Source organism: Microcaecilia unicolor, chromosome 1, assembly GCF_901765095.1.
Source record: "Microcaecilia unicolor chromosome 1, aMicUni1.1, whole genome shotgun sequence".
Taxonomy (NCBI): Eukaryota; Metazoa; Chordata; class Amphibia; order Gymnophiona; family Siphonopidae; genus Microcaecilia; species Microcaecilia unicolor.
Genome location: NC_044031.1, coordinates 548,784,626 through 548,810,782, shown reverse-complemented (window position 1 = coordinate 548,810,782; position 26,157 = coordinate 548,784,626). Strand labels below are relative to the sequence as shown.

The window sequence follows — 26,157 nt, the reverse complement described above, 5'->3', positions numbered from 1 at the left end:
GAAGACTAGCTTTCCCAGAATGCTCAAAGGATCCTCCCTTCCAGCCTGGGCTTCCATGCGTGACTGTCTCAGGTTATGCCTGCCCCTTCCCCCACATTCTTTACTTAGCATTTCTCTGAGGATCAATCTGATGTGCCTAGAGGTAAGCTTCTCTGCCTTCCTCTTCCTGGCTTTCCCACTGTTAGCCTCCTGTGGGGAATATGAAGGCCCACACTCTGCCCAGGGATAACAGGCACACAACCCCACAGCCTCTCACCCTTTGTCATTCTTTCAGGTAAGAGCTGGTGTGCTGTCTGTTTCCTTATGGCTCCCTTCCATGCTTAGTGCTGAGGCTTCCCTTACAGATTCTGGGAGATTTGTGGGGCCATAACCAACCTGTTCAATCCCCATTAGTCTCCGGTGACACCCCTTGAGTGTCACATTTATCACATGTAAATTTCTACCCGTAAAGATTCAGAATGTAATATGTTCCTTGCAGAATTTACATCCTACATGACTCTAAGGGATCCTTAAAAATAGTTCCATGTCACCACCACTACTGTCTGCTATGGGCCCGATATTCAGCCGGCAGTGATCAGTGTTTAGGAGTGAGGGAGTGGCCTAGTGGTTAGTGCAGTGGACTTTGATCCTGGGGAACTGAGTTCGATTCCCACTGCAGCTCCTTGTGACTCTGGGCAAGTCACTTAACCCTCCATTGCTCCTGGTACAAAATAAGTACCTGAATATATGGAAACCGCTTTGAATGTAGTTGCAAAAACCTCAGAAAGGCGGTATATCAAGTCCCATTTACCTTTTACTGACCACTGCTGGCATTAAATCCAGAAAATTCAATGCTGGCAGTGTCCGGGCACTGGCACTAAGTTTCCGGGTTTCTGAAGCTGGCTAAAGCATAGCCTGTTAAGTACAATATTCAGCACTTAAATGGTTATGGATTACTGTATAAAGATAGGAATGACTTTTATGTGGTCCTATTTATGCTGTTAACCTGGCTTGTTAAGTGCTGAGGATCAGCACTTAAATTGGCCAAGTGCTGATTCCTTCCTCAGAATCTCCCCAAAATAGCCAGTTTTGAGGTCAGCGCTAACCGATTATTTTCAATGGCACTAACCCAAACAGGCAATGTGACTGATAAAACACTAAAGAACAGAGCTAGACAGGTTTCTTATAAAACAAAATGAACACAAAGCTCTTCCCCTCCTCACTTTGATATTTTCAAGTGTTTCTAAAAGATGATGTGATCTAGTAGTAGATCACAAAACTAATAACCATGGACTCCTAAATTCATACCTTTCTTCTACTCTAGCTGCTAATTAAGCAGTAGATTTTGTCAATTAAGCCACTGAGTTACAGAATGTAAACATTTACAATTTTGGGGTGGTTTTTAACATCAGAGCGGTAACCACTACTTTTTCTTCAGGCTTTCCTCCCTAGCCTTGGTTCAAATGAGAAGTCAGCCCAGAGTTACACATGGCTTAAAATAGGTATAAGTGACAAAGGGGACATTTTCAGGTTTATATGTATATGTTATGGTTTAATTGTCACTTACACGTGTAAAGCAATTTACACATGTAAATCAGCTTTTTATACATGCAAATAATGTCTTAACCCTTCTAAAATCACCTCCAATGTTTAACTGTGGCACTTGTTTCAAAACTGTAATGCTAAGTGCTGTGTGTTTAATAATTTGTACTTGTATATGGCTTGCACAATAAGAATTATTCTGTACTGTTATGTTCTACATACTATCTGAGACTGTATATGGAAAGGTACATAATCAAATCTGAACAAATTCAAATCCAAATTTCAAGCTAGTTTTATTAAACTTCCTGTATTCTTTAAATATATTTGTCCCTGAAACTGAAATTTTTAACCTTTTTTTGTAAGTATTATCATTATCGATATTATTAAAATACTTGAAACCTCTTAAAAGTTAACCTAGTTGTTTGGGATTGAAAATATTTCTATTTGAAGCCTAATATCATTATCAGTGGTGGAAGGAAAGAAACAATCAGGGCCATAGCAAGCTATGTGAGACATGTGCAGCCACATAGGGCACAAGGGAAACTGTCCACTGGCTTCTCTTGCGCCAATATCACTAGTGGGTGGGGCAGGAGTGTACTGCATCAGTAGGGGGCGTGTCGCACAGGGCACATTTGGTGTTTGCAATGCTTCTGGAAACAATTTGAAGCAATCTTATATAATAATTCTCACCTCCAACGTTCGGTCTCTGCCTGGGACCGTGGCTCCGTGGTCTGATTCCGGCAGTAGATCAGTGACATCATCCGCATCACACAGCCTCTTCTATCGCTTCTGTTTCTGCTGCTCGTGTGGTCCCGCCCTTGAGGGCGGTACCACACAAACAGCTGAAACAGAAGAGAAAGAAGAGGCTGTGTGAAGCGGCGTCCCTACAGTGCAGGAGGTAAAAACATGCAGGAGGTGGGGAGGGGGTCCTGAAACGACAGGGGAGGGAAGGGGGGTCATGAACGACATATGGGGGGGGGAATGGGGTCCTTCTTTCGCTTCTATTTCGACTGTTCGTGTGGTCCCGTCCACAGGAACAGCTGAAACAGAAGCGAAAGAAGAGGCTGTGTCAAGCGTGCGGGAGGTAAAAACGTGCAGGAGGTGGGGAGGGAGGTCCTGAAACGACAGGGGAGGGAAGGGGGTCATGACCGACACAGGGGGGGGGGGGATTCCTGGAAATCAACTGGAAGGGTAGGGGCAGGTACTGGAACTGGAAGGGCAGGGGGGGTCCTGGATCAGGGGGTAGGGGGGATGGGAAGAAGGGGAGGGGAAGAAGGGGAGGAGGGGAAGGGGTCCTGGAACTCGGAGTGGGAAGGGGAGAGGGGCATGGGAAGAAGTGGCAGGGGAGGTCTTGGAACTCACATGTCAAGAAGTGGGAGGGGTTTCAGCAAACTCAGACAGGGGTGGAAGGGGGGAGGGAAGGGGGTTCAGCAAACTCTCGGTCTCGCTGTGTCTCACATATGTACTCGCACACACTGTCATTCTGACACACACACACTCTTTCACAGACACACTTGCACCCACTCTCTCTCTGACATACACACACACTCGCACAGTCACTCTCTCTCTCTCACACACAGTCACTCACACACACACACTCTCTCAAACATACACACTAGGAGGAAAACCTTGCTAGCACCCGTTTCCTTAAAAACTGAAACGGGCCTTTTTTACTAGTTTAGTTATAAGTTGAAAGATGTTGTGAAATCAGCGTACCTTCTTCAAGAATGGGTCTTGAAACAACAAATGGGATATCCTGCAGTGGTTCTATGTATTTATGGCCAGCACTCATAATTTTTATTTCTGGCAGGCAAAGGACCAGAGTTCCAGGCATGCTCGCTTGTCCATGGTGCCAGCTTCTCACAGTTCCGGGAATATCCCCAGAAACAATTGTGCTTGGTGACGGTAGGTTGCCATTTGGAAAAAACACACAGCAGGACTGTACTTCCAACTGAAAAATAAAAATATATTTGTAGATAAAGTTAAAGGCATATGTAGGTGTCCAATGTTTAAAAGTATTCTAGGTACCTAAAAATTAATGCTTTCATTAGGAACTAATTGTAGCCATATACTTTCATCTAAAATACACATCCCCAAAATCATACATACTGTTCCATACAAATATTATCTTATGTTGCACCCCCCCACCCCCAAGAAATCAAGACTTCTATCTTAATATATCCTGGCAAAGCAAGTGAAAAAATTATTTTGCAGTTCATTAGCACTACCTAACATTTTAAAGGGGTTTAATATTTTTTAATATGTGAGTTTCTAGTAAGATATATTTCACTGACGATCTGTCTATAGTCCTCTTCTACTTCTATCCCTCTGCCTGTCGGCGTACCTCAGGGTTCTGTTCTTGGTCCCCTCCTCTTTTCTATCTACACTTCTTCCCTTGGTTCATTAATCTCATCCCATGGCTTTTCCTACCATCTCTATGCTGATGACTCCCAAATCTACCTTTCTACCCCTGATATCTCACCTTGCATCCAAACCAAAGTTTCAGCGTGCTTGTCTGACATTGCTGTCTGGATGTCTCAACGCCACCTGAAATTAAATATGACCAAAACCGAGCTTCTCATTTTCCCCCCCAAACCCACCTCCCCGCTCCCCCCGTTTTCTATTTCTGTTGATGGCTCTCTCATTCTCCCTGTCTCCTCAGCTCAAAACCTTGGGGTCATCTTTGACTCTTCTCTCTCCTTCTCTGCTCATATCCAGCAGATTGCCAAGACCTGTCGTTTCTTTCTTTACAACATCCGTAAAATCCGCCCCTTTCTTTCCGAGCACTCTACCAAAACCCTCATCCACACCCTTGTCACCTCTCGTTTAGACTACTGTAATTTGCTTCTTGCTGGCCTCCCACTTAGTCACCTCTCCGCTCTCCAGTCGGTTCAAAACTCTGCTGCCCGTCTCATCTTCCGCCAGGGTCGCTTTACTCATACTACCCCTCTCCTCAAGACCCTTCACTGGCTCCCTATCCGTTTTCGCATCCTGTTCAAACTTCTTCTACTAACCTATAAATGTACTCACTCTGCTGCTCCCAAGTATCTCTTCACACTCGTCCTTCCCTACACCCCTTCCCGTGCACTCCGCTCCATGGATAAATCCTTCTTATCTGTTCCCTTCTCCACTACTGCCAACTCCAGACTTCGCGCCTTCTGTCTCGCTGCACCCGGAATAAACTTCCTGAGCCCCTACGTCTTGCCCCATCCTTGGCCACCTTTAAATCTAGACTGAAAGCCCACCTCTTTGACATTGCTTTTGACTCGTAACCACTTGTAACCACTCGCCTCCACCTACCCTCCTCTCCTCCTTCCTGTACACATTAATTGATTTGATTTGCTTACTTTATTTTTTGTCTATTAGATTGTAAGCTCTTTGAGCAGGGACTGTCTTTCTTCTATGTTTGTGCAGCACTGCGTATGCCTTGTAGCGCTATAGAAATGCTAAATAGTAGTAGTAGTTCAGTGTACCTGAAGTGTAGAAACTAAAACTAAACTTAATGATCAGACAAAACTTAGAAAAGTAATATTCTCATAATATTCTCAGTTAAACATAAAATATATTTCAGGTAAGACTAACTACTACTACTAATCATTTCTATAGCGCTACTAGATGTATGCAGCGCTGTACAATTGAACATGAAGAGACAGTCCATGCTCGAAAGAGCTTACAAGCTAATTGGGACAAACAAGACAAATAATGGAATTATTAAGGTGGGAATGATAAAACAGACCAGGGTACTGAACAAGTGAATAGGGGTTAGGAGTTAAAAGTAGCATAAAAAATGTAGGCTTTTAGCCTAGATTTGAAGATGGCCAGAGATGGAGCTTGACATACTGGCTCAGGAAATCTATTCCAGGCATATGGTACAGCGTATCAAGGAGTAGGCGGTGATCAAAAGTGTCAAAAGCAGCAGATAGATCGAGAAGGATGAGGATAGAATAGATAGCTTTGGATCTGGCCAGGAACAGGTCATTGGGGACTTTAGCAAAGATGGTTTCAGTTGAAAGAAGAGGGCAAAAGTCAGATCGAAGTGGATCAAGAACAGCTTGAGATGAAATAAGTAAAAACAACAGTGGTGAACAGCATGTTCAAGTTTCTTGGATAGGAAAAGGACGGAGATGGAAGGACAGGTTGGGTCCAATGAAGATTTTTTGAGGTGTGGTGTAACTATGGTATGTTTAAAGGCATCAGGAACAGTTGCAGTGGAAAGTGAAAGACAGAGGATATGACAGATAGAAGGGATGACAGTAGGAGAGATAGTGCTAAGTAGATGGGTGGGAATAGGATAAGAGGAACAGGTAGGCAATTTGGAGGAGGAAAGAAAATGTGCAGTTCCCTTTTCAGTGATTTCAGAAAAGGATGACAAGGAGGCCCTCCTACAGTCTATTAGTCGGCGCCCCTACCCATCCAGAGGCGGGATCACTATGGCTCCGCCCCCACAGTAGACACACCCCTTTTTACCAGCCATGGCATCATTCAAAATATTACACCAGTATAGAAGAAAAATAACTTAGCACACAGACCAGGAATTAGGAGAACAGACAGTCTTGCCAACTCTGAAAAACTATGTGTTATCAAACTTTTAGAATCTAACAAACAGATCCCTATTCAGACCCTTGGTCTTGCAATCACACATGTAGAACAGAGATAGCCCCTCTTCAAATTCTTCAAAAATTAACCTGAAATCCTAAGAAGTTAGACTCTGCATGCAGCACAATAGCCTTCCCATTGAGCACAGCTTAGGATCTCGCTAGGACAGACTTAATCAGCATAAACTAACATATTCTACAATCTGAGTTGGACAGACTAACAGGAGTTACTGAAATGGGAATGAGAGATAGGTGATGGTTAGGAATTCAAAGCAGGCATCTAGCACTCCTGTCCTGTGAGTTGCTGTGTTGGGGGTGGGGGTGGAGGTGGAAAAGGGTGGGTCAGGTGCAGCACTAAACAGCAGTCTCTGACAAAACAAGGGTCCAGGCTCTGCTGTGCTGTCTCTGTCTGAGCCCTCTCTGGGCAGAGGACAGAGGTTAGCTGAGCTCCCACAAGTTATTTCAGAGCCAGATTCAGTTGGAGGGGGGAGGGGACTGGACAGAGAGCTGACAGCTTTGGAGCCAGAGTGAGATGAGCAGCAGAGATTAAATACTTAGCTTGCAAAGTGACGCCCTTGAAGGCAGGCGCCCTCCTGCAGTGCTTACCCTGCTTACCAGGTTTGACCAGCCCTGGGAGGCAGGGGTTGAAGAAGGGTTGAGAGAATGGACTAAGGGAAGGAGTCTGTCTCTCTCCTGCTCCTGATGGGACCCAGGTGATAATGTCCCGACAGGAGCAGACACAGGGCTTCAGGGTCTCTGGTTTGCCTGGAATGAGAGGAAAAGCAGTCACAGGGCAGGCAATGTGGTGGAGAACAGCTCTGGATGGCTTCTGCTGGCGGGGCTTGGGGACCCTCGTCAGCCAAGGTATGTGGAGTTGCAGCGGGGGGGGGGGGGGGAGGCAGGGAGATGAGGCAGAGTGTCCCCTCCCCATACTTTGGGCTTCGTCCCCCCCTCCCCAATTTTTGTGGTCTGGCTATGCAGCAGTATGGGGGGACAGCAGTGGAGGTCCTGGGAGGGGAGCCCGGCAGCGGCAGTCCTGGGAAGGGAGGGGCGGCAGCGGCAGCCCTACCCAGGGCCCGGCTCAGTCTCTCAGCAGCGCTGGGTAAGTGTTGCCTCTGAAGGAGAAGGACTAGAAATAAAATGCTGCCTGGGGAGGGGTGGGGGAGGAAGAAAAAAAAATGTGCTGCCTGTGGATGGCCCAAGGAAAAAAGTTCTACCTCTTTGGGAGTGGAGGGGTGGCTGTTTTTCTATCCATGTGATGGTAGGGGGAAGTGCTGGTAAGGAAGGAAGGAAGGAAGGAAGGAAGGAAGGAAGGAAGGAAGGGAGAAAGACCTAGAATTTGGAAAAGAGAAAATGAGTGGGTGATGGTGTTAGGCCTAGGTAAGAGGAAAAGGAAAGTGCACTCTCCACTTGCTAATTTATGTGAATGTGAGAGAGGGAATAATGAGAGAAATTTCCCATGCTGCTGGTTCATTTCAGTTAAAAAAATATATATCTCTGCTGTTTTGATATGCTGGCTTCATATTCAGTGTTTTAGTCTGTGTGTGAGTATTTTGAACAACCATAATGAATATGTATGAGATGTATGTATGCAAATGATATGCTAATCTGTGAAGCCCCACCCTTCGCACTCCAGTGATAAATAAATAAATAAAACAAAACAGTCAAACTAAGCCCATGGAAAATATCTATGTATTTACATTGTGACTATTATGGGACAAGGCTCAATCACTTACTCACATATGGTATATGGTCTTTCTCACTAAAAATTTGCATACAGAGGAAAAAGCCTCAACAGACTCTCATTCCAAAATCTTTTTCTTAGATTCAAGGAGTTCTTGCTGTTATCATCGGCTAAAAAAAACCTCTAATTGCAAAATTATTTTAATTGAAATGTAATCCAATGTGAAAAATGCATCCAACACTTATCTTGAAAGTGCTGAAATGGCTCTGTAGTTCACCCACAGTTGACAGATAGGACAAGCTCTAAGGTTCCAGATAGTTTGCCTTAGGATTAAAGCAGAACATATATTGCACTGAATGAAGGTCATAATGATGTAACATAGTAGATGATGGCAGAGAAAGACCTGCACGGTCCATCCAGTCTGCCCAACAAGATAAACTCATATGTGCTACTTTATGTGTATACCTGACCTTGATTTGTATCTGTCATTTTCAGGGCACAGACCGTAGAAGTCTGCCCAGCACTAGCCCCGCCTCCCAACCACTAGCCCCACCGGCTCTGCCACCAAATTTCCGCTAAGCTTCTGAGGATCCATTCCTTCTGAACAGGATTCCTTTATGTTTATCCCACGCATTTTTAAATTCCTTTACCATTTTCATCTCCGCCACCTCCCGCAGGAGGGCAGTCCAAGTATCCACCACTCTCTCCGTGAAAAAATACTTCCTGACATTTTTCTTGAGTCTGCCCCCTTTCAATCTCATTTCGTGCCCTCTAGTTCTACCGCCTTCCCATCTACGGAAAAGGTTAATTTGCGGATTTGATTCACAAGTGTGAAAAGGTGAACTATGAAAGGGAATAACAAGAATTAGGATTGACCAATTAAGTGTAATGAAGATACTTGTCTGAAAATGCCCAGCGCAGCTCCCAGCTCACAAGGTAAACTTAGGTTCTACTACCCAGCTCAAAACAAAATTGCCCCTCCTCCAGAGCTATGAGTCACCAGATGCTATATAACCAGAATTGACTGAATTAAGTCTTTGGCAGTGTAGATTCAACACACAATACTAATGAAAACAGACACCAGATTCAATGTCACCAGATTAAGTCATAGGTTTAAAACACTTGGCACAGGTTAAAACACAGTTCCAATGAAAACAATTCCAGCATAAAAAGATGAAATCACTAGCACAGATATTCAAAACACAATTCTCTAAAATCCCTTTAAGACAATACCAGCATAAAAATATAAAATCACAGTGCAATATAGGCAATAGGATAGAGACAGATAAGGAACTTACAGAGGTCAGACCCTCTGCAAGTGAAAGGACAGGGTTTTTTTTGTTTGTTTTTTTGTGTTAATAGGATAGAATAAAAAGGGTGAAATAGAATAAAGGAGTCAATAGTTTATCAGGAAGATATTAAGAGATATTAAGAGCAGGACACAGGTAACCTCAGTTACCAATCAAACCAAGTCTGAAAAAAGTCTCCTATGCTCCTCTGCTGCCAACCTCTTAACTGTGTCCTCTCTTCCTGCTTTCCTCCTTTAGTTTTCTTGGCCCTTCCCTCTGGAGCATACTCCCACTTCATCTCCATCAAGAATCATATTATACTAGATTTAAATCTCTGCTCAAAGCTCATCTCTTCTCTGAAGCCTTTGGATTACCCTGCTCTTCTTCTCCCTTTCCTGGTGTCTCCTCCCCATCTTTATTTTATTATATTACTGTAAACTGCACAGTATCCAGTTTAGACCCCGTACGGTATATATAACTACAGGAATAAATAAAGTTAGACTTAATCCTTCATTTAAAATCCAAATTGGCAACTGACTCTGTTTTAGCAAAAGCATTTTTATATATCAAAGTCATTTGGAATTTCAGTATAGTGTCCATCACCTCTGCTGTCCTAAAACACTAGGAAATCACAATTTTTAAAACTATAACAGAGCTAAAAACCATTAAAAATGTTATGCATTCCACCATGCATTTCCAAAATGATTCATGCTGTTTGTGTCACAACTTGTCCTCTAGATCCCATTCCCTCCACTTGGATCAGTATGTCTTGCTATGGCTTAATTCTTCTAGCTATATGACTTTGATAAATAATAGAGTTCTTCTGGTACAGTCCAGCTGCTTGGAAGCAAGTCATTGTGAATCAGACACTAAAGAAAGCCCAATCTTGACCCTATCTCTCATTACCATCCAATTCTCAGTCTCTTCTATATTTCAAATTAGTAGAAAGATTAGTTATGTCTACAACTACTATAATTCATCATGAACACTCAAGTGTTACACTCACAACAGTCCAGTTTTCCTCCAGGGTACAGCATTGAAATGTTTCTTCTTAGCAACATTTATTCAGCCATACATAATGGAAATATCATATTCACACAGTTCAATTTTAATATACCACAAATAAATAACAATGATCATATTAGATTGTCTCACTTGATTTGACCGTGGCCTTTGATCTTGTAGATCATTCTCTTTTGCTCAACTAATTAGTAGGTATTGGTATGACTGATAAGGTACCTCAGTGTTTCGCCTCCTATTTGCAGCACAGGTTTTTTAAGATCACATTATCATCTTCTTCTTCTGATTCTCATGTTGCTCTGTGGCATGCCACCCTTGTTCAACATTGTTATAAATCTTTTAACAGAGCTAATTCAAAACATGAGTATTTTTGGAATTCTGTTATGCGGATGATATACTGCTTATTCATTACACTGCCTGATTTGTCTGTGCTCCAATTAGTATTAGGTCAAGTGACTGGTTACAAAAGAATCTCCTTATCCTTACCACTCAAACTGTGGCATCCTGGATTGCAGGACGTTTGCATTCTCCATCATTGACACCTCTTGAACACAATAACCCCATTTCACTGGTTATCTCAGTTTAAATATATATTCTACTATATATGCTACTATATATTCGTCCCAGAGTTGTATTCTCTTTTCCGGAACCTTATCAGCTTCCTTGCACCTACTGTTACTCTATTTTCCACTCTGTATATATTCCTGGAGTTGGTACTCTCCTCTCCGGAACCTGTAAGCCACAATGAGCCTACTGCTATGCGGGAAAATGTGGGATACAAATGTAATAAAAATATCCTAGAATAATTCTGGAAACCAGAAACTAGCTTTCGAACTCCAAATTGCTTCAGTAGTGAAGGCATGCTTTTATGTTCTGGGCCAGTTTTTCTCCGTTTGGTCATCCAACATTCTGAAGCTGGCTGCATGGCTGAGGCATTCCTGCTCTCTGTATCCATCTCCTGAATTGACATCACGTACTTCTGGGTTCGTCACAAGCAGAAGTGACCAACCACACGAGGTTTCTCAGCTTCAGAATGTTGGAGGTGCATTCTATTAAATAGGATTGGTCAGTTCCTTGAAGCACAGCCAGAGCTCAGCGTCCTGCACAGTAACGCTCAGACACCAGTGAGAGAGAGGGGGGAGCCTGACACCAGAGAGAGGGAGGGAGGGAGGGCTGACACCAGAGGGGGGGAGGTATCTCTGTCACACACACTCTGTCTCTCTCACTCTCACACACTCTCTCTCACACACTCTATGTCTCGCACTGTATCACATTCACTCTCTATGTGTCACACAGTCACTCACACACTCTCTTGGTCTCATACACTCAGTCTCACCGAGAGTCTGTGTCTCACACACACTCTCTCTCTCGCAAACACTGTATCTGTGTGAAACACACTCTCTCTGTTTCACACTGTCTCACATACGCACTTGCACTCTCATTCTCACACACTCTCTCTCACAGACACACTCGCACCCAGACTCACTCTCTCTCTCACACACACACACTCGCACATTCACTCTCTCACACACAGTCACTCTCACATACACTCTCTCAAACATACACACTCCGAGGAAAACCTTGCTAGCGCCCGTTTCATTTGTGTCAGAAATGGGGCTTTATTTACTAGTTTCTTGATAAATCCTCTCAGATAACTCTCCTGTTTGCATTAGTTATTGGGCAAATGGATTGCTCTAATATAGCTTATTTGGGTCTCAATCAAGCCCTCACTCAACATATTCAATCAGTCCAGGGTTCTAAGTCATGTGAAAAGATTAGACGTCATTCCACTCCTCATATGTAACCATCGGCTTCCTGAGCAGTTGAGAACAGTTTAAAATTCTCATTCTAACTCAAAATATTTTATGTACCAGTATCTCCTTCCCTAATTATCCCTTACACGCCATACTGCTTATATGTTCCCTCTGTGTCTCATGCTCCTTTTGATTCCATATGTTTTTCTACCTTTTACTATAGAACTCCCTTTTTGTGGAACTCCCTCCCAGCCCACTTAGTGCTGGAACTTTCATTTCCAAAATTAAAAAATGGATTAAAAATCCATATATTCTCTAAAGCTTTTGGTGTTCAGGCAGGGAGTTGATCAGATCATCAGTGAACTGTGGTCTGTACATACCCTTCTTTATGGAATGTAGTCACTGTGGGCTCTAATGACTGTTTTGTTTCATGCTTTCTTACTATCTTTTGTGTACTATCCTGTTGTTTGGAGTTCTTTTATATTTTTAATTTTGCTTTGTAAACCACTTTACTGGTTTGTTTTAAAAGGCGGTATCCTACAACCAATAACAGAAATGTAGACTGCATACTTATATACTGTATGTAGTACTGCCCTTACATATCTACATTTTGACAGACTGTGTGGGGCTCATTTTCGAAAGAAAAAAATGTCTAAAAAGTGTCATAAAGCAACATTTTGTGCAAAACATCCAAAGTCAGTCTTACACATCATACCGAAAATGCCCCTCTGTATGGCTCATTTGGGACAGATGTATAACTGGCATTTTCTTGTGACCCACATAAAAGGCTACTGAATATAATGAATGATGTGGTAAAAGGTGTGCAAATTTCTACTTTATTTCAATGTAAACCCCCAAATTATGTAAATGGCACTTAAATTTGTGCGCTCAATTTGCATGTGCAATTTAATTAAATAGCATGCCACTTAGAGCTGATTCAGTACTAATGATCAATTATTGGTGCTAACTGGCATTAATTAAAATTTACACACACATATTTAGTAGCGAAGATCTGCACATACATTTTATGTATGGCTCCAAAAAGGGTCGCAGCCATAGGAGGGTCATGGGCAGAATTCATGTGTGGTGTTATAGAATAAGAGGAATTCAACACCTAATTTAGCTGCAAGGATTTACACCAGGGTTTACTTTGTGCTTTACTTGGTGTAAATCCTCATCTCTAAAGTTAGGCGCCAATCCTGCTGCTAAGTGATATTCTAACTTTCAGAGCCTCTTACAGAATAGCACTTAGAACGGAGGGGTGGGGGGTGGCGTTGCTATTTATAGAATTTGGCCCAAAGTGTGCCTAATAGTAAAGTGATACATTATGCTGCAATGGGTAAAAGAACAATCCCCGGCCTTGATGCTCTGGCAAAATCAGATGCATGAGTTATAGTGAATAGAGAGAATGTCTACTGAAACGGCAGGTATTTTGTCAGGGCATCGGATCCTTACTTGGAAAATGTAATAATATGATTTTGATCTTCCCTGTTAAACAATTTGGAAACTTTAAAAGATCTACCCCTTCCCAGGGGGAGTCTGGGAGCCGGGGGTAGGGGGGTCTGCACTTAAGAGGAAAGAAACTGTGGGGCTGGGGGGAGGGTAATGGAGGGCAGGAATATTATATCAAAAATTGTTGTCACCTTTTTTTCTGTTGCTCAAAAATTGTTCAGTGGATACTTTCTTGATGTTTTCTATTGTTGTAAGGTAGGGTGACTTAATAAAAGATAGTTAATGGTGTATTTATTTTATGGGAAAACTATCTATTAGTAGGTTCGTTAAGAGATAAGTTTGAGTGAAGTGAGCCCAAGGCTTCATTAAATAAAATATTTTTATCTAAATGGTGAGATTTCAGGGTGGGAAGGAGCCAAGAGGGCACCTGTAGCATAGGTGTAGTTCTCACAGCAGTTTATGATGAAGAAGAAAGGCAAACTCCAATTTGTACTGGTCCTATAGATGTTTACCTCAGGTGTGAGGGTAAAAGCTCTTCAGTCCACGGTGAGTCGTTGGCACCTTGGACCCCCGCTACCAGGTGGAGCATCGTCTAACATCAGTAATTTGGACAGCTGTTGCCAACTTAGATAAAGCACTTTCCATGCAGTTGCAACCTTAACTTTGAATGTTTAGTCCAATACTACCTCTATTAATACTCTTCAAACTCAAATGAAGCAAAGCTCTTAGTCTTCAGAAGAACATACTTTACAAATTCAGGGGGTCTTTTACTAAGGTGCGCACATGTATTTAGCATGCACTAAAAATTGGCGCACGCTAAACGTTAGAGATGCGAATGTATTCCTATCAGTGTATCTAACGTTCAGCACACGCCTATTTGTAGCACGCGCTAAAAAAGTGAGCTCGCCTTAGTAAAAGACCTCCTAAATCTATTCAAGAGGTGAATGTATCTCTAATTAAAGAAAATTCCCTTATGAAAAGGAAGACTGAATGTCTGGAAAATAACATAAGATTTTCTAATCTTAGGGTTCTCCATTTTCCAAAACTTCCTTGTTACACCAAAAGACATATTTAAATGTTATTTGAAGAAGGTTTTATTGGTTCCAGAGGAATCTATTCCTCCAATAACTTGGGTTTATTGCTTGTCATCGCAAAAAAAGAAACACTTTTGGCACAAGGAAATTCTGCAGACGCCCAATTCTGAATCTGTAACTCTTGCTACCTTGGAGATAACATTACCTTTGCCCTCTGACTGCAACTGGTTACTCCAAGTTATTTTCAAGAAAAGTGTTTTGTTTCTGGGTTCTTGGTTCAGGAGTTTTTCCTGAGCTGACCAAAGAAACCCAGAAAAAGAGAAAACATTTTACTTAGACCAGGTGTTCTCCAAATGGGAGCACTTATATCACTGGCTGCAACTTTATATTACATATGGTTTTTTTTTGTTCCTTTATAGGTTTCGGCTTTTAATAACAGTAGAAGACTCATTTCTAGCTCGCCAGAGAGAGTGACGGTTTGAAGTCTTTATAGTTTAGTTTAGCTGGAGAGTCTTGTGCTACATGTCACTTTTTTTTGTTTTGTAAAAAAAAAAATTCACTTTGATTTTCTGCTTGCTTTCCTCCCCCCCCCCCCCCCCCCCCCAGTGCCATGGACTGGATATAGGTTAATAATTTCCTTGACCTATTTGGTTATTTCATTTATATGGTTCTAGGATGACCTTTCCTATGTTTCTGTACAACATGTGTCTTGGTTGTATTATCAGAAATTTCAATAAATAAAAAAATTTAAAAATAATAAATGGTGAGCATTCATAATTGCTCTTACAGCAACTAGCAAATGTATTCATATGCTTAACAGAGAAACACATTCTCAAATGATAACCAAATTATCACATTATTCAGGGCTCTTCCCTCCCCCTTGCCCCCCAGGAGAGCAATAAAGTTGTGTAATAGAATTGGAATTCTTTGGTGATAAATATGCCAGCCCTGAAAAAGAGCATCGATATTCATCTTTGTATCAACATTTTTGTGCCCTTTTGCTTAAACAAACTGACAAGAATTCATTGCAAGAAAAAGCTGCAAAAATAAATACATTGTTACATGAAGTTTCTGTTTGTTTCTGGTTTTAGTGGTATTTGAGCTGTAAGATGAAGTTAATTATGCCTTTGATAAGTAGTTTATTGATCCAAGGTTGCAGAACATACTTTATTTATTCTGGACCAGCAGCAACCATGTATTGTTACAGATGTAACACATTTAGATTTTAAGACCACTGTTAGGATTAGTCATTGCATCAATTTGCAAGGTCTGTTACACTGACATGGAAGAGCATTTTCTGGTCCATTAGCAACAGGCAATAGGTCACACCACTGTGGGTCAGTGGCAGATTGACAGAGGTGGTGCTGTTGTGATTTCTGTAGCTTTAGTCAATGCACCAAGTAAACAGTTTAAAACAAATCATCCATTAAACGTATACCTTGCTGATTAAAATCAAATGCTGCCAGCAGGCATAAGGGCATGTAGTAATAATAGCTTACAAACTTCATCATACACAGGAAATATGCTCATTGCTAGTTTATTCAGATTACAAATAGCAGCACAATTGATTTTTGACCAGAAAGTTAAGGAATGCTCAGTTTCAATTGTAATAATAAGTGTAACAATTATCATATTTTAATATTAATATATGTAAAAGTAATGGAATAAAATATAAACCAACTGACCACGTTGTCTTTCCTTTTGAAAAATGTATACACTCATTTCAAATATGGGAGGCAGAGGGCTATCTGATATGACTATGGACACAGCATGAATGTTGGAAATTAGAATGGGAGTTTCTAGGCATTACAGTTTTGTGCTCTGTCTGATTACCAGTCTTAGATCTATGTACCTCTTTATACCTAACTTGAAAAACTGTGATGAAGTATGCAAGGCAACTCTGGTTTACTTTATGCTGCTAAGATCAATATAGATAGTTGCTAGCGATGAGCTCCTCAAATGGATGTCACCAAATCAATAATAATAATAATCATCATCATCATAATATCTGCTATTGAGACAGAAATGGAGAAAGCCACTCCTGTCCCTGGGACTGGTAGCATGGAATCTTACTACTATTTGGGATTCTGCCAGGTACTTGTGACCTGGATTGGCCACTGTTGGAAGCAGGATACTGGGCTAGATGGACCATCGCTCTGCCCCAGCATGGCTATTTTGGGAGTGATCTTCGATAAATATGTTCATTTCAAGAGCTAGTGCAGGCAGTAGCTAACAAGCTGTTTAGAGTATTATGGAAGTTACGTCATATAAGATCGAATTTTAAGCCAGAAGTGTTTAGATCGATGGCGTAAGCAATGGTGTTTTTGCACATCGACTATTGCAACATAATTTACATAGGTTGTAAAGAAGGTGACTAAAAATCTTCAAACCTTATTAAACACTACTGCACGATTAATAGTTAGGGTATCCAAATTTGATACAGCCGCTCCATTATTAGTGCAGCTGCATTGGTTGCTAGTGTAAGCGTGAGTTGCTTTTAAGCTGTGTTGCCTTGTATTTCTGATACTGCATGGTGAAGCACATTTGTATATGTCAAGTTTAATCTGATTATCGCTTAGGAACATCACTCTTGGATCTAGGTGTTTCTTAATTTTACAATACCCAGATTAGAGAATGACACGGGGACAAATTTTGTCCACATTCCCACCCTGTCCACATGGGTTCTGTCTCCATTCCCACCCCATCCCCACAGGTTCTGTTTCCATCCTCACCCCGTCCCATCTCTGTGGGTTCTGCCTTCATCTGTAGCAGCCTTGAACACTTATGATTTTATATTTAAATTTTTTTATTAAAGTATAAAAAGGAACAATATTTCTGTGCAACTGTCCAGGGCTACAAAATACAACAGTGCTCTGTATGCCCTAGCGGGGGAGAAATATGCCCTGCGAAACACTGTTATGATTTTTTAATCTGTGGATAAGTCACCAACAATCTCAGGATTCAGTCTAGCTCTCTTGTCCTCCAGTCCTTCCTGCAATAGATGTGCTGGTAGAAGGAATGTACAGGATCCCTCATGCAAATTTTGTTAGTTGTGGCCAACATATTTGCTTGTTTTCAAAAAAATCTAAATATCATCATCTGCATCACTCAAAGATAAATAACAGTCCAGTTCATTAATAGGCTTCAAAGTAGAAATTGACTCGGGGACAAAGTTTGTCCCTGTCTCCATCCCCGAGAGATCTATCCCTGTCCCATTCTCTAACCCAAAACCAAAAAGGTGGTGTATAAGAAGGATTTGTCAGTATATTTGCATATTTGGCAGCCAGCTAATGGAATGAATTACCAATAGATATCAGAAGACAATCTAATTATATAGCTTTCCAAAAGTTATTGAAAACATTTTTATTTAGAAAATTCTTAAACATGAATTAGTCATGTTTTAACTGTAGGTTGTCATTTATTCATTTGTAAAATTCCTGGAGTTGGTCCAGTTTTCATTCTTTGTGAGCCACATTGAAATTTGATGGTACGTATGGGATATACATGTCATATATTATTATAATTATTATTATTAATGTCCATTATTGTGCATTAAACTTGCACTAAGCTTTAGTAAAAAGGCGCCTAAGTGACATCCACAAATTTAAAAAATCATAACAGTGCTTCGAAGGGAATATTTCTCCCCTGCTAGGGCATACAGAGCACGGTTGTATTTTGTAGCCCTGGACATTTTAACATGGTGGATAAGGATTCCTTGGGGTAGTAGAAGTCAGCTATTGTTGTGGTTGGAAGGGTAGAGGGTGGTGGTAATGGGGGGGGGGGGGTTATTATAGTTGCTTATTGTTATTATTGTTTCTATCTGTAATTTATAAACAACAGTTGCCCAATGGAAGGTTAAGGATCAGCAACAGGATTTGAATTCTTGCTTCCCTCATTCTTAGCCTGCCACTCTAACCATTAGGCTGCCCTTTCACGCCCCAAAATATTTTATTAAAGTGCTAAATTGCAGCACTCTTGGGAGTCACATGACACTATGAAATAGAGTAATAGCTGCTTGGCTTAGCTCCTTGCAACCCTCTGCTTAAGCTTGCTAATTAGCGATAGCCCCACTGTTTCGGACACCCCAGAGACATACCTGATCAGCTGACAAAACAAAAATGTCTATGGGAACTTGAATAAAAGGCAGACAACTTAGAGAACAGGTCTCACTGTAATAATCACCATCTGATAGGCTTGTCCGAATCTATTGCTTTTGCTCCGATTTATTTAACATTATTGGAAAAGCGGATTAAATTCGCCCTCCTGTACCCAGTTAAACTGTGGATCATTCACAAAAGTCAGCTTCATCTGCATGAAAGAGTAGAAGAGGCCAAGGCCTACTTTAATCGGCTACCCTTACTTATCCCTATCCTTTCACTCATACCTCTTTTATCCCATTTACTCCTTGTTTATTTGTCCTATCACATACCTCCTTTGTTGATTTTGATACTATAGATTGTATTCTCTTGTTACTATGTAAGCCGCATTGAGCCTGCGATGAGCATGAAAGCGCGGGGTACAAATGTAATACATAAATAAATACCCTTAGCATTGGCGGAGACCTGCAGCACTCTTCATATATGTTACATACAGAGCTATCATACATGTGTAATTCACATATCTTATTATTATATAAAATCACATTGATACAAATTAAAACTAACATATTAATCTTTTTGCACTTTGAAAATAACCATTAAACTGCACTTCTAAAATAATGTGTTTAATGCTGAGAGATTTATATAACCATGTATAAATCTGCAACAGTAAATCTTGCATTAATGTAAGGATCTGACAGTCCAAGGGAAAGAGAATGAAGTAATCTGCGAGTTAGAAGTCCTCAAGCTGGGGGTCAGATCCTGTTCATGGAAACCATCTGGTTGAGACCCTCCGAGCCACACCAAACAGAAATGATCTTTTAAAAAAATATCCTATTCATTAATGCATCACAGCTGCACTGAGTGTTACTTGATTTTTCCATGGCAACATCCTTTCTGTTTCAAGGATCTAATTTCAGTTTTGGTAGCAACGTGTTCCTTCGCCAATATCGAACACATTCATGTGTTAAGGAGAAGGAATTATTACAAATTCTTGAAATAGACTCACCTCCTATTTTAATCCCTACTATGTCAAGACCTACATATGTGAAGTACCACGTTCTAATGATGCAGCTATGAAATGAACACTCATTTACCCTCCTAAAGTAAGGGGGGGATAGAGATAATGCTGTCCATTCAGCAATTATTTCAAAGGTTCTCAATTTATATACAGAAGAAAGACACAATACTTATTTTAATATTAACTTTGTAGTAGAAATCTTTAGAGGTGAATGTGTGGACTGAGTTGGCAGGATGGCACACAAGTTAGGGTTTCAAAACATCAAACCTGGTTACACTAGTTTTGAAGCCAAACAAAATATAGTGCAAAATGATTTATATAGTGATGAGGTTATAAAAATAATACACATCTGTACTTTAATAAGTAGCATATAGTAAACTGCTGATTTATATTATAGTACAGGTTACTGTAGATCTAGTTAGAAGAGACACTGAGTACTATAATAATATTTAGTTTAAATGTAAAGAGCATGTAAATTTCTTTACTGTGCAACTAGTACAGTGGTTCTCAACCTTTTTTTTTAGTCTGAACACACCCGATAGACCCATGCACGCATCTGTGACACACTGTATACATGACTCTCTTGGAACTTTAGTCTGATACAGTATATCAGTTCTTTTGTATTATGTAAACATGCTCTGCATCGACAAAAACCCTATCTCCCTCCAACAGGTGCAGATCGTAACTAGCACATTCTCTTCATGGACGTTACCATACAAAAAAAAAAATTCTGATTCTCATGTCATCTCAGTAATAGTGAAATAAATCTCTCCACTATGAGGCACATTGTGAAATAACACAAAACCTGAAAAAAATTCTAACTCACATACAAGTAAGGAAATTTACCATAGAACAGTAGCACTGACCCTACTTAAGAACAGGCTGCTCTACAACCATTTCATGGGGCCCTTGAACCAATACATCCACTACTGGTAAAACAGAACAAATGGGACAGCTATGGAGAAACTACCTGCAAAAGAATAACATACCGATGTCACACACAGAACAAAGACAAACCCACACCAAATACAGAACAAAGGATTACAAATTAGAAATACAAAGACAAAGACAAAAATTGAACTGGAAACTCCATGAAGTCAAACTAGGCAGGTAACACAACATAGGAGAAATAAACCAGAAATGATTTTTACTCTCACAGACACAAGTACATTAAAAATAAAACACTTTTTTCTACCTTTGTTGTCTGAGTACTTTATTTTTCCAAGCATGTTGGTCTCAGTTCCTTCTTTTCAGATTTCCTGTCTTCTGCTCTCTTTCTGGTATTTTTATTTATTTATTTAATGCATTTGTATCCCACATTTTACTACCTATTTGCAGACTCAATGTGGCTTACATAGTGCCGGAGGTGTGATTGCAGACTCCGGTGTAAACAAATACAGTTGATGTGGAGATAAGAAAAGGTTCATATGGTATTGCCACATGAGATAGGATAAGGTATTTTGGTTTTATTGTGTCCATTCTGTATTATGGTTTTGATTGTGTTGCAGCGATCAGGCATTTATGTTGAGGTGGTAGGGTATGCCTTTTTCAACAAATAAGTTTTTAGTGTTCTCCGGAAGTGTAGGTAGTCGTATATACTTTTTTAAGGCTTTTGGGAAGTGCGTTCCACAATTGTGTGCTTATGTAGGAAAAATTGGATACGTAAGTTGACTTGTATTTGAGTCCTTTGCAGCTTGGGTAGTGCAGGTTTAGGTACATTCGTGTTGATTTTGAAGTATTTCCGGTTGGTAGGTCAATCAGGTCTGTCATGTATCCCGGGGCTTCAACATAGATAATTTTATGGACCATTGTGCAGATTTTGAAAGCAATACGTTCTTTGATTGGGAGCCAGTATAGTTTTTCACGGAGAGATTTCGCACTATCAAATCGGCTTTTTCCGACGATAAGTCTGGCAGCCATGTTCATATTTGTTCTTTGCATCCCACATAGATTCCATTGCAGTAGTCCATCAGGCTTATTCTCGAAAGAGAAAGACGCCCATATTTCAACCCAAATCGGGAGATGGGCGCCTTTCTCTCATGGGCGCCCAAATCGGTATAATTGAAAGCCAATTTTGGGCGCCTCCAACTGCAGTCTGTCGCGGGAACAAACAAAGTTGACGGGGGCATGTTGGAGGCGTGGTGAAGGCGGGACTGGGGTGTGTTTATCGGCCGAGGACAGCTGGGCGCCCTCGGCCGATAATGGAAAAAAGAAGGGCGGCAGTAGCGAGAATTTGTGCTGCCTTTTTTGGACCCTTTTTTTTCCCACAAACAAGTCCCCAAAAGGTGCCCCAACTGCCCAGATGACCTCCCCTGACTCCCCCAGTGGTCACTAACCCCCTCCCACCAAAAAAAAGAACTTTAAAAACTTTTTCTTGCCAGCCTCAAATGTCATACCCAGCTCCCTGACAGCAGTATGCAGGTCCCTGGAACAGTTGTTAGTGGGTGCAGTGGAATTCAGGCAGGTGGACCCAGGACCATCCCCCCCCCCTACCTGTTACACTTGTGCTGGTAAATGGGAGCCCTCCAAACCACCCCCAAAACCCACTGTACCCACATCTAGGTGCCCCCCTCATCCCATAGGGCTATGGTAATGGTGTAGAGTTGTAGGCAGTGGGTTTTGGGGGGGGATTTGGGGGGGCTCAGCACACAAGGGAAGGGAACTATGGACATGGGAGGTATTTTACTGTTTTTTTTTTTTAACTTTTTACAAGTACCCCCTAGGGTGCCTGGTTGGTGTCCTGGCATGTGAGGGGGACCAGTGCACTACGAATCCTGGCCCCTCCCATGACAAAATGCCTTGGATGTGTTCGTTTTTGAGCTGGGTGGCTTCGGTTTCCATTATCGCTGAAAACCGTTACCGCCCATTTCAAATCCGCACAAATCCGATGCATTTGACCGGCACCAACCGTATTATCGAAACAAAAGATGGACGCCCATCTTTTACAAAAATATGGTCTGTCCCGCCCCTTCGTGTACCCGTCCTCGGAGATAGTCGCCCATGGAGATGGGCGTCCGCGTTCGATTACGCCCCTCCATGTGACTTAATACCTTTAATTGGATCAGGTTGTGAAAAGTATTCCTCGGGAAGAATTGTTTCACGTATTTAAGTTTCCACATTGAGTAAAACATTTTCTTAGTTGTGGATGTCACTTGTTTCTCTAGTGTTAGGTTGCGGTCTATTATAACACCAAGGATTTTCAGGCTGTCTGAGATAGGGAGGGTGTGATCTGGGGTGCTGATAAACTTAGGGTTGTCCGCATTATGTTGGGATGAGACGAGACAGTGAATTTTTTCTTTGTTTAGTTTTAGTTGAAATGCGTTTGCCCAGGAGTCCATGGTGTTCAAGTTGTTCTCGATTTCATTGGTGATGTCAGACAGTTTAGATTTGTAAGGGATGTATATGATGACATCATCAGCATATATGAAAGGGTTCAGGTCTTGGCTAAAGGAGTCATCATTAGGTTGAAGAGAATTGGTGATAGCGGTGATCCTTGTGGTACTCCGCAGTCTGCCTTCCACGGTGATGATACGGTTGATTTTGATTTTACTTGGTATGTTCTTGTAGTTAGGACACCATTGATCCAGCTAAGTACATTACCACCAATCCTGAACTTATCTAGGAGTCTTAGTAGTATATTGTGGTTTACCATGTTGAACACACTAGACATGTCGAATTGGAGGACGAGGATGTTTTTGCCTGTTGCTATTTCTTGCTTGAATTTGGCTAGTAGAGTGAGTAGTACTGTTTCTGTGCTGTGTAGTGGGTGAAATCCTGATTGAGATCCGTGTAATATTGAGAATTTGTGTATATAGTCAGTAAGTTGTTTGGCTACCATGCTTTCCATCAGTTTGACTGACAGCGGGATGGGTGCTACTGGTCGGTAATTGGTGATTTAATTTGCTTTTTTCATGGTGACTTTTGGTATCGGGGTTAGTACATAAGTAATGCCACACTGGGAAAAGACCAAGGGTCCATTGAGCCCAGCATCCTGTCCACGACAGTGACCAATCCAGGCCAAGGGCACCTGGCGAGTTTCCCAAACATACAAACATTCTATACATGTTATTCCTGGAATTGTGGATGTTTCCCAAGTCCATTTAGTAGTGGTTTATGGACTTGTCCTTTAGGAAACCATCTAACCCCTTTTTTAAACTCTGTCAAGCTAACCGCTTTCACCATGTTCTCCGGCAACGAATTCCAGAGTTTAATTATGCGTTGGGTCAAGAAACATTTTCTCCGATTTGTTTTAAATTTACTACACTGTAGTTTCATCGCATACCCCCTAGTCCTAGTATTTTTGGAAAGCGTGAACAGATGCTTCACATCCACCTGTTCCACTCCACTCATTATTTTATATACCTCTATCATGTCTCCCCTCAGCCGTCTCTTCTCCAAGCTGAAAAGCCCTAGCCTCCTTAGTCTTTCTTCATAGGGAAGTCATCCCATCCCCGCTATCATTTTAGTCGCCCTTCGCTGCACCTTTTCCAGTTCTACTATATCTTTCTTGAGATGCGGCGATCAGAATTGAACACAATACTCAAGGTGCGGTTGCACCAAGGAGCGATATAACGGCATAATGACATCCTCACACCTGTTTTCCATACCGTTCCTAATAATACCCAACATTCTATTCGCTTTCCTAGCCACAGCAGCACACTGAGCAGAAGGTTTCATTGTATTATCAACGATGACACCCAGATCCCTTTCTTGGTCCGTAACTCCTAACGTGGAACTTTGCATGACCTAGCTATAATTCGGGTTCTTTTTTCCCCACATGCATCACCTTGCACTTGCTCACATTAAACGTCATCTGCCATTTAGCCGCCCAGTCTCGTAAGGTCCTTCTGTAATTTTTCACAATCTCCCAAGGAGGAGAATTCTATGCTCTCAACATCCAGGCCGTGAGAGCCAGAGACTGGAGGTTGGGATGCAGAAGCGACCCCTCGTTCTGAGTGATGAGGGTTGGAAAACACTCCAATCTCCACGGTTCTTCGGAGGACAACTCCAGAAGAAGAGGGAATCAAATCTGACAAGGCCAAAAGGGAGCAATCAGAATCATGGTTCCACGATCTTGTTTGAGTTTCAGCAAAGTCTTTCCTACTAGAGGTATAGGAGGATACGCTTACAGAAGGCCTGTTCCCCAATGTAGGGGAAAGGCATCTGATGCTAGTCTGCCATGGGCCTGAAGCCTGGAACAGAACTGAGGGACCTTGTGATTGATCTGAGTGGCAAAAAGATCCACCGGGGGGGGGGGGTGCCCCACAATCAGAAGATCTTGCAGACTATGCCCATGTTCAGAGACCACTCGTGAGGTTGCACTATCCTGCTCAGCCTGTCGGTCAGACTGTTGTTTACGCCTACCAGATAAGTGGCTTGGAGAAACATGCCGTGACGGTATTGTTGGTGCAATACATGGTAACCTGATTTTCTGACTGAATTAAGATTACTCGGTTGGACAGCCGATCTCTGAAAGCCTTTAGAGTGTTCCAGATCGCTCTTAATTCCAGGAGGTTGATCTGCAGACCTTTTTCCTGAAAGGACCAGGCTCCCTGAGTGTGGAGCCGAGCTACATGAGCTCGCCACCCCAGGAGAGATGCATCTGTCATCAGCACTTTTCATGGCTGAGGAATTTGGAATGGTCGCCACATGGTCAATTTGGATCGAATCGTCCACCACTAAAGAGAATTCCGAAAGTCGGTGGACATTTAGATTATATCCTCTAGATCCCCTGCAGCTTCAAACCACTGGGAAGCTGGGGTCCATTGAGCTGATCCCATATGTAGACGTGCCATGGGCGTTACATGAACTGTGGACGTCATGTGCCCCAGAAGTCTCAACATCTGCCTAGCCGTGACCTGCTGAGATGCTCGAATAATGGACACCAGGGACAGAAGGTTGTCTGCCCTTGCCTCGGGGAGATAAGCTCGAGCTGTCTGAGTGTTTAGCAGAGCTTCAATGAATTCCAAATTATGGACTGGGGTGAGATGGGCCTTGGGATAATTTATGACAAGCCCCAGTAGCTCCAGCACCTGAATAATCATTCGCATGGACTGCAGAGTACCTTACTTCAAGGTGCTCTTCACCAGCCAATCGTCGAGATAAGGAAACACATGCACTCCCAGTCTGAGTAGTGACGCTAGGCATTTTGTAAACACTCTGGGTGCAGACGCCAGGCCAAAGGGCAGTACACGATACTGAAAGTGCTGTGTTCCCAGCCGAAATCGAAGATACTTCCTGTGAGCTGGAAGTATCGAGATGTGTGTGTAAGCATCCTTTAATCCAGAGAGCATAGCCAATCGTTTTCCTGAATCATGGGAAGAAGGGTGCCTAGGGAAACCATCCTGAACTTTTCTCGGAAAAAAAAATGTATTCAGGGCCCTTAGGTCTAGGATGGGACGCATCCCCCCTGTTTTCTTTTGCACAAGGAAGTACCTGGAATAGAATCCCAGCCCTTCTTCCCCTGGTGGAATGGGTTCAACCTCTTGGGCCTTTAGAAGGGTGGAGAGTTCCTCTGCAAGTACCTGCTTGTGCTGGGATCTGTAGGACTGAGCTCCTTGTGGGCAATTTGGAGGCTTGGATTCCAGATTGAGGGTGTATCCTGACCGGACTATTTGAAGAATCCACCAGTCGGAGGTTATAAGAGGCCACCTTTGGTGAAAAAACATTAACCTCCCCCCCAACTGGCAA

General features: G+C 42.0%; 1 protein-coding gene across 1 annotated transcript in view; it reads right to left on the bottom strand.

Annotated features, from left to right (window-relative positions):
• The window catches only part of VPS13B (vacuolar protein sorting 13 homolog B), a 1,674,799-nt gene that overhangs the window by 1,048,930 nt on the left and 599,712 nt on the right, over positions 1-26,157 (bottom strand). Inside the window, 1 exon segment of the mRNA XM_030217225.1 lies at positions 3,238-3,472. Coding sequence (XP_030073085.1) covers positions 3,238-3,472 — 235 coding nt within the window.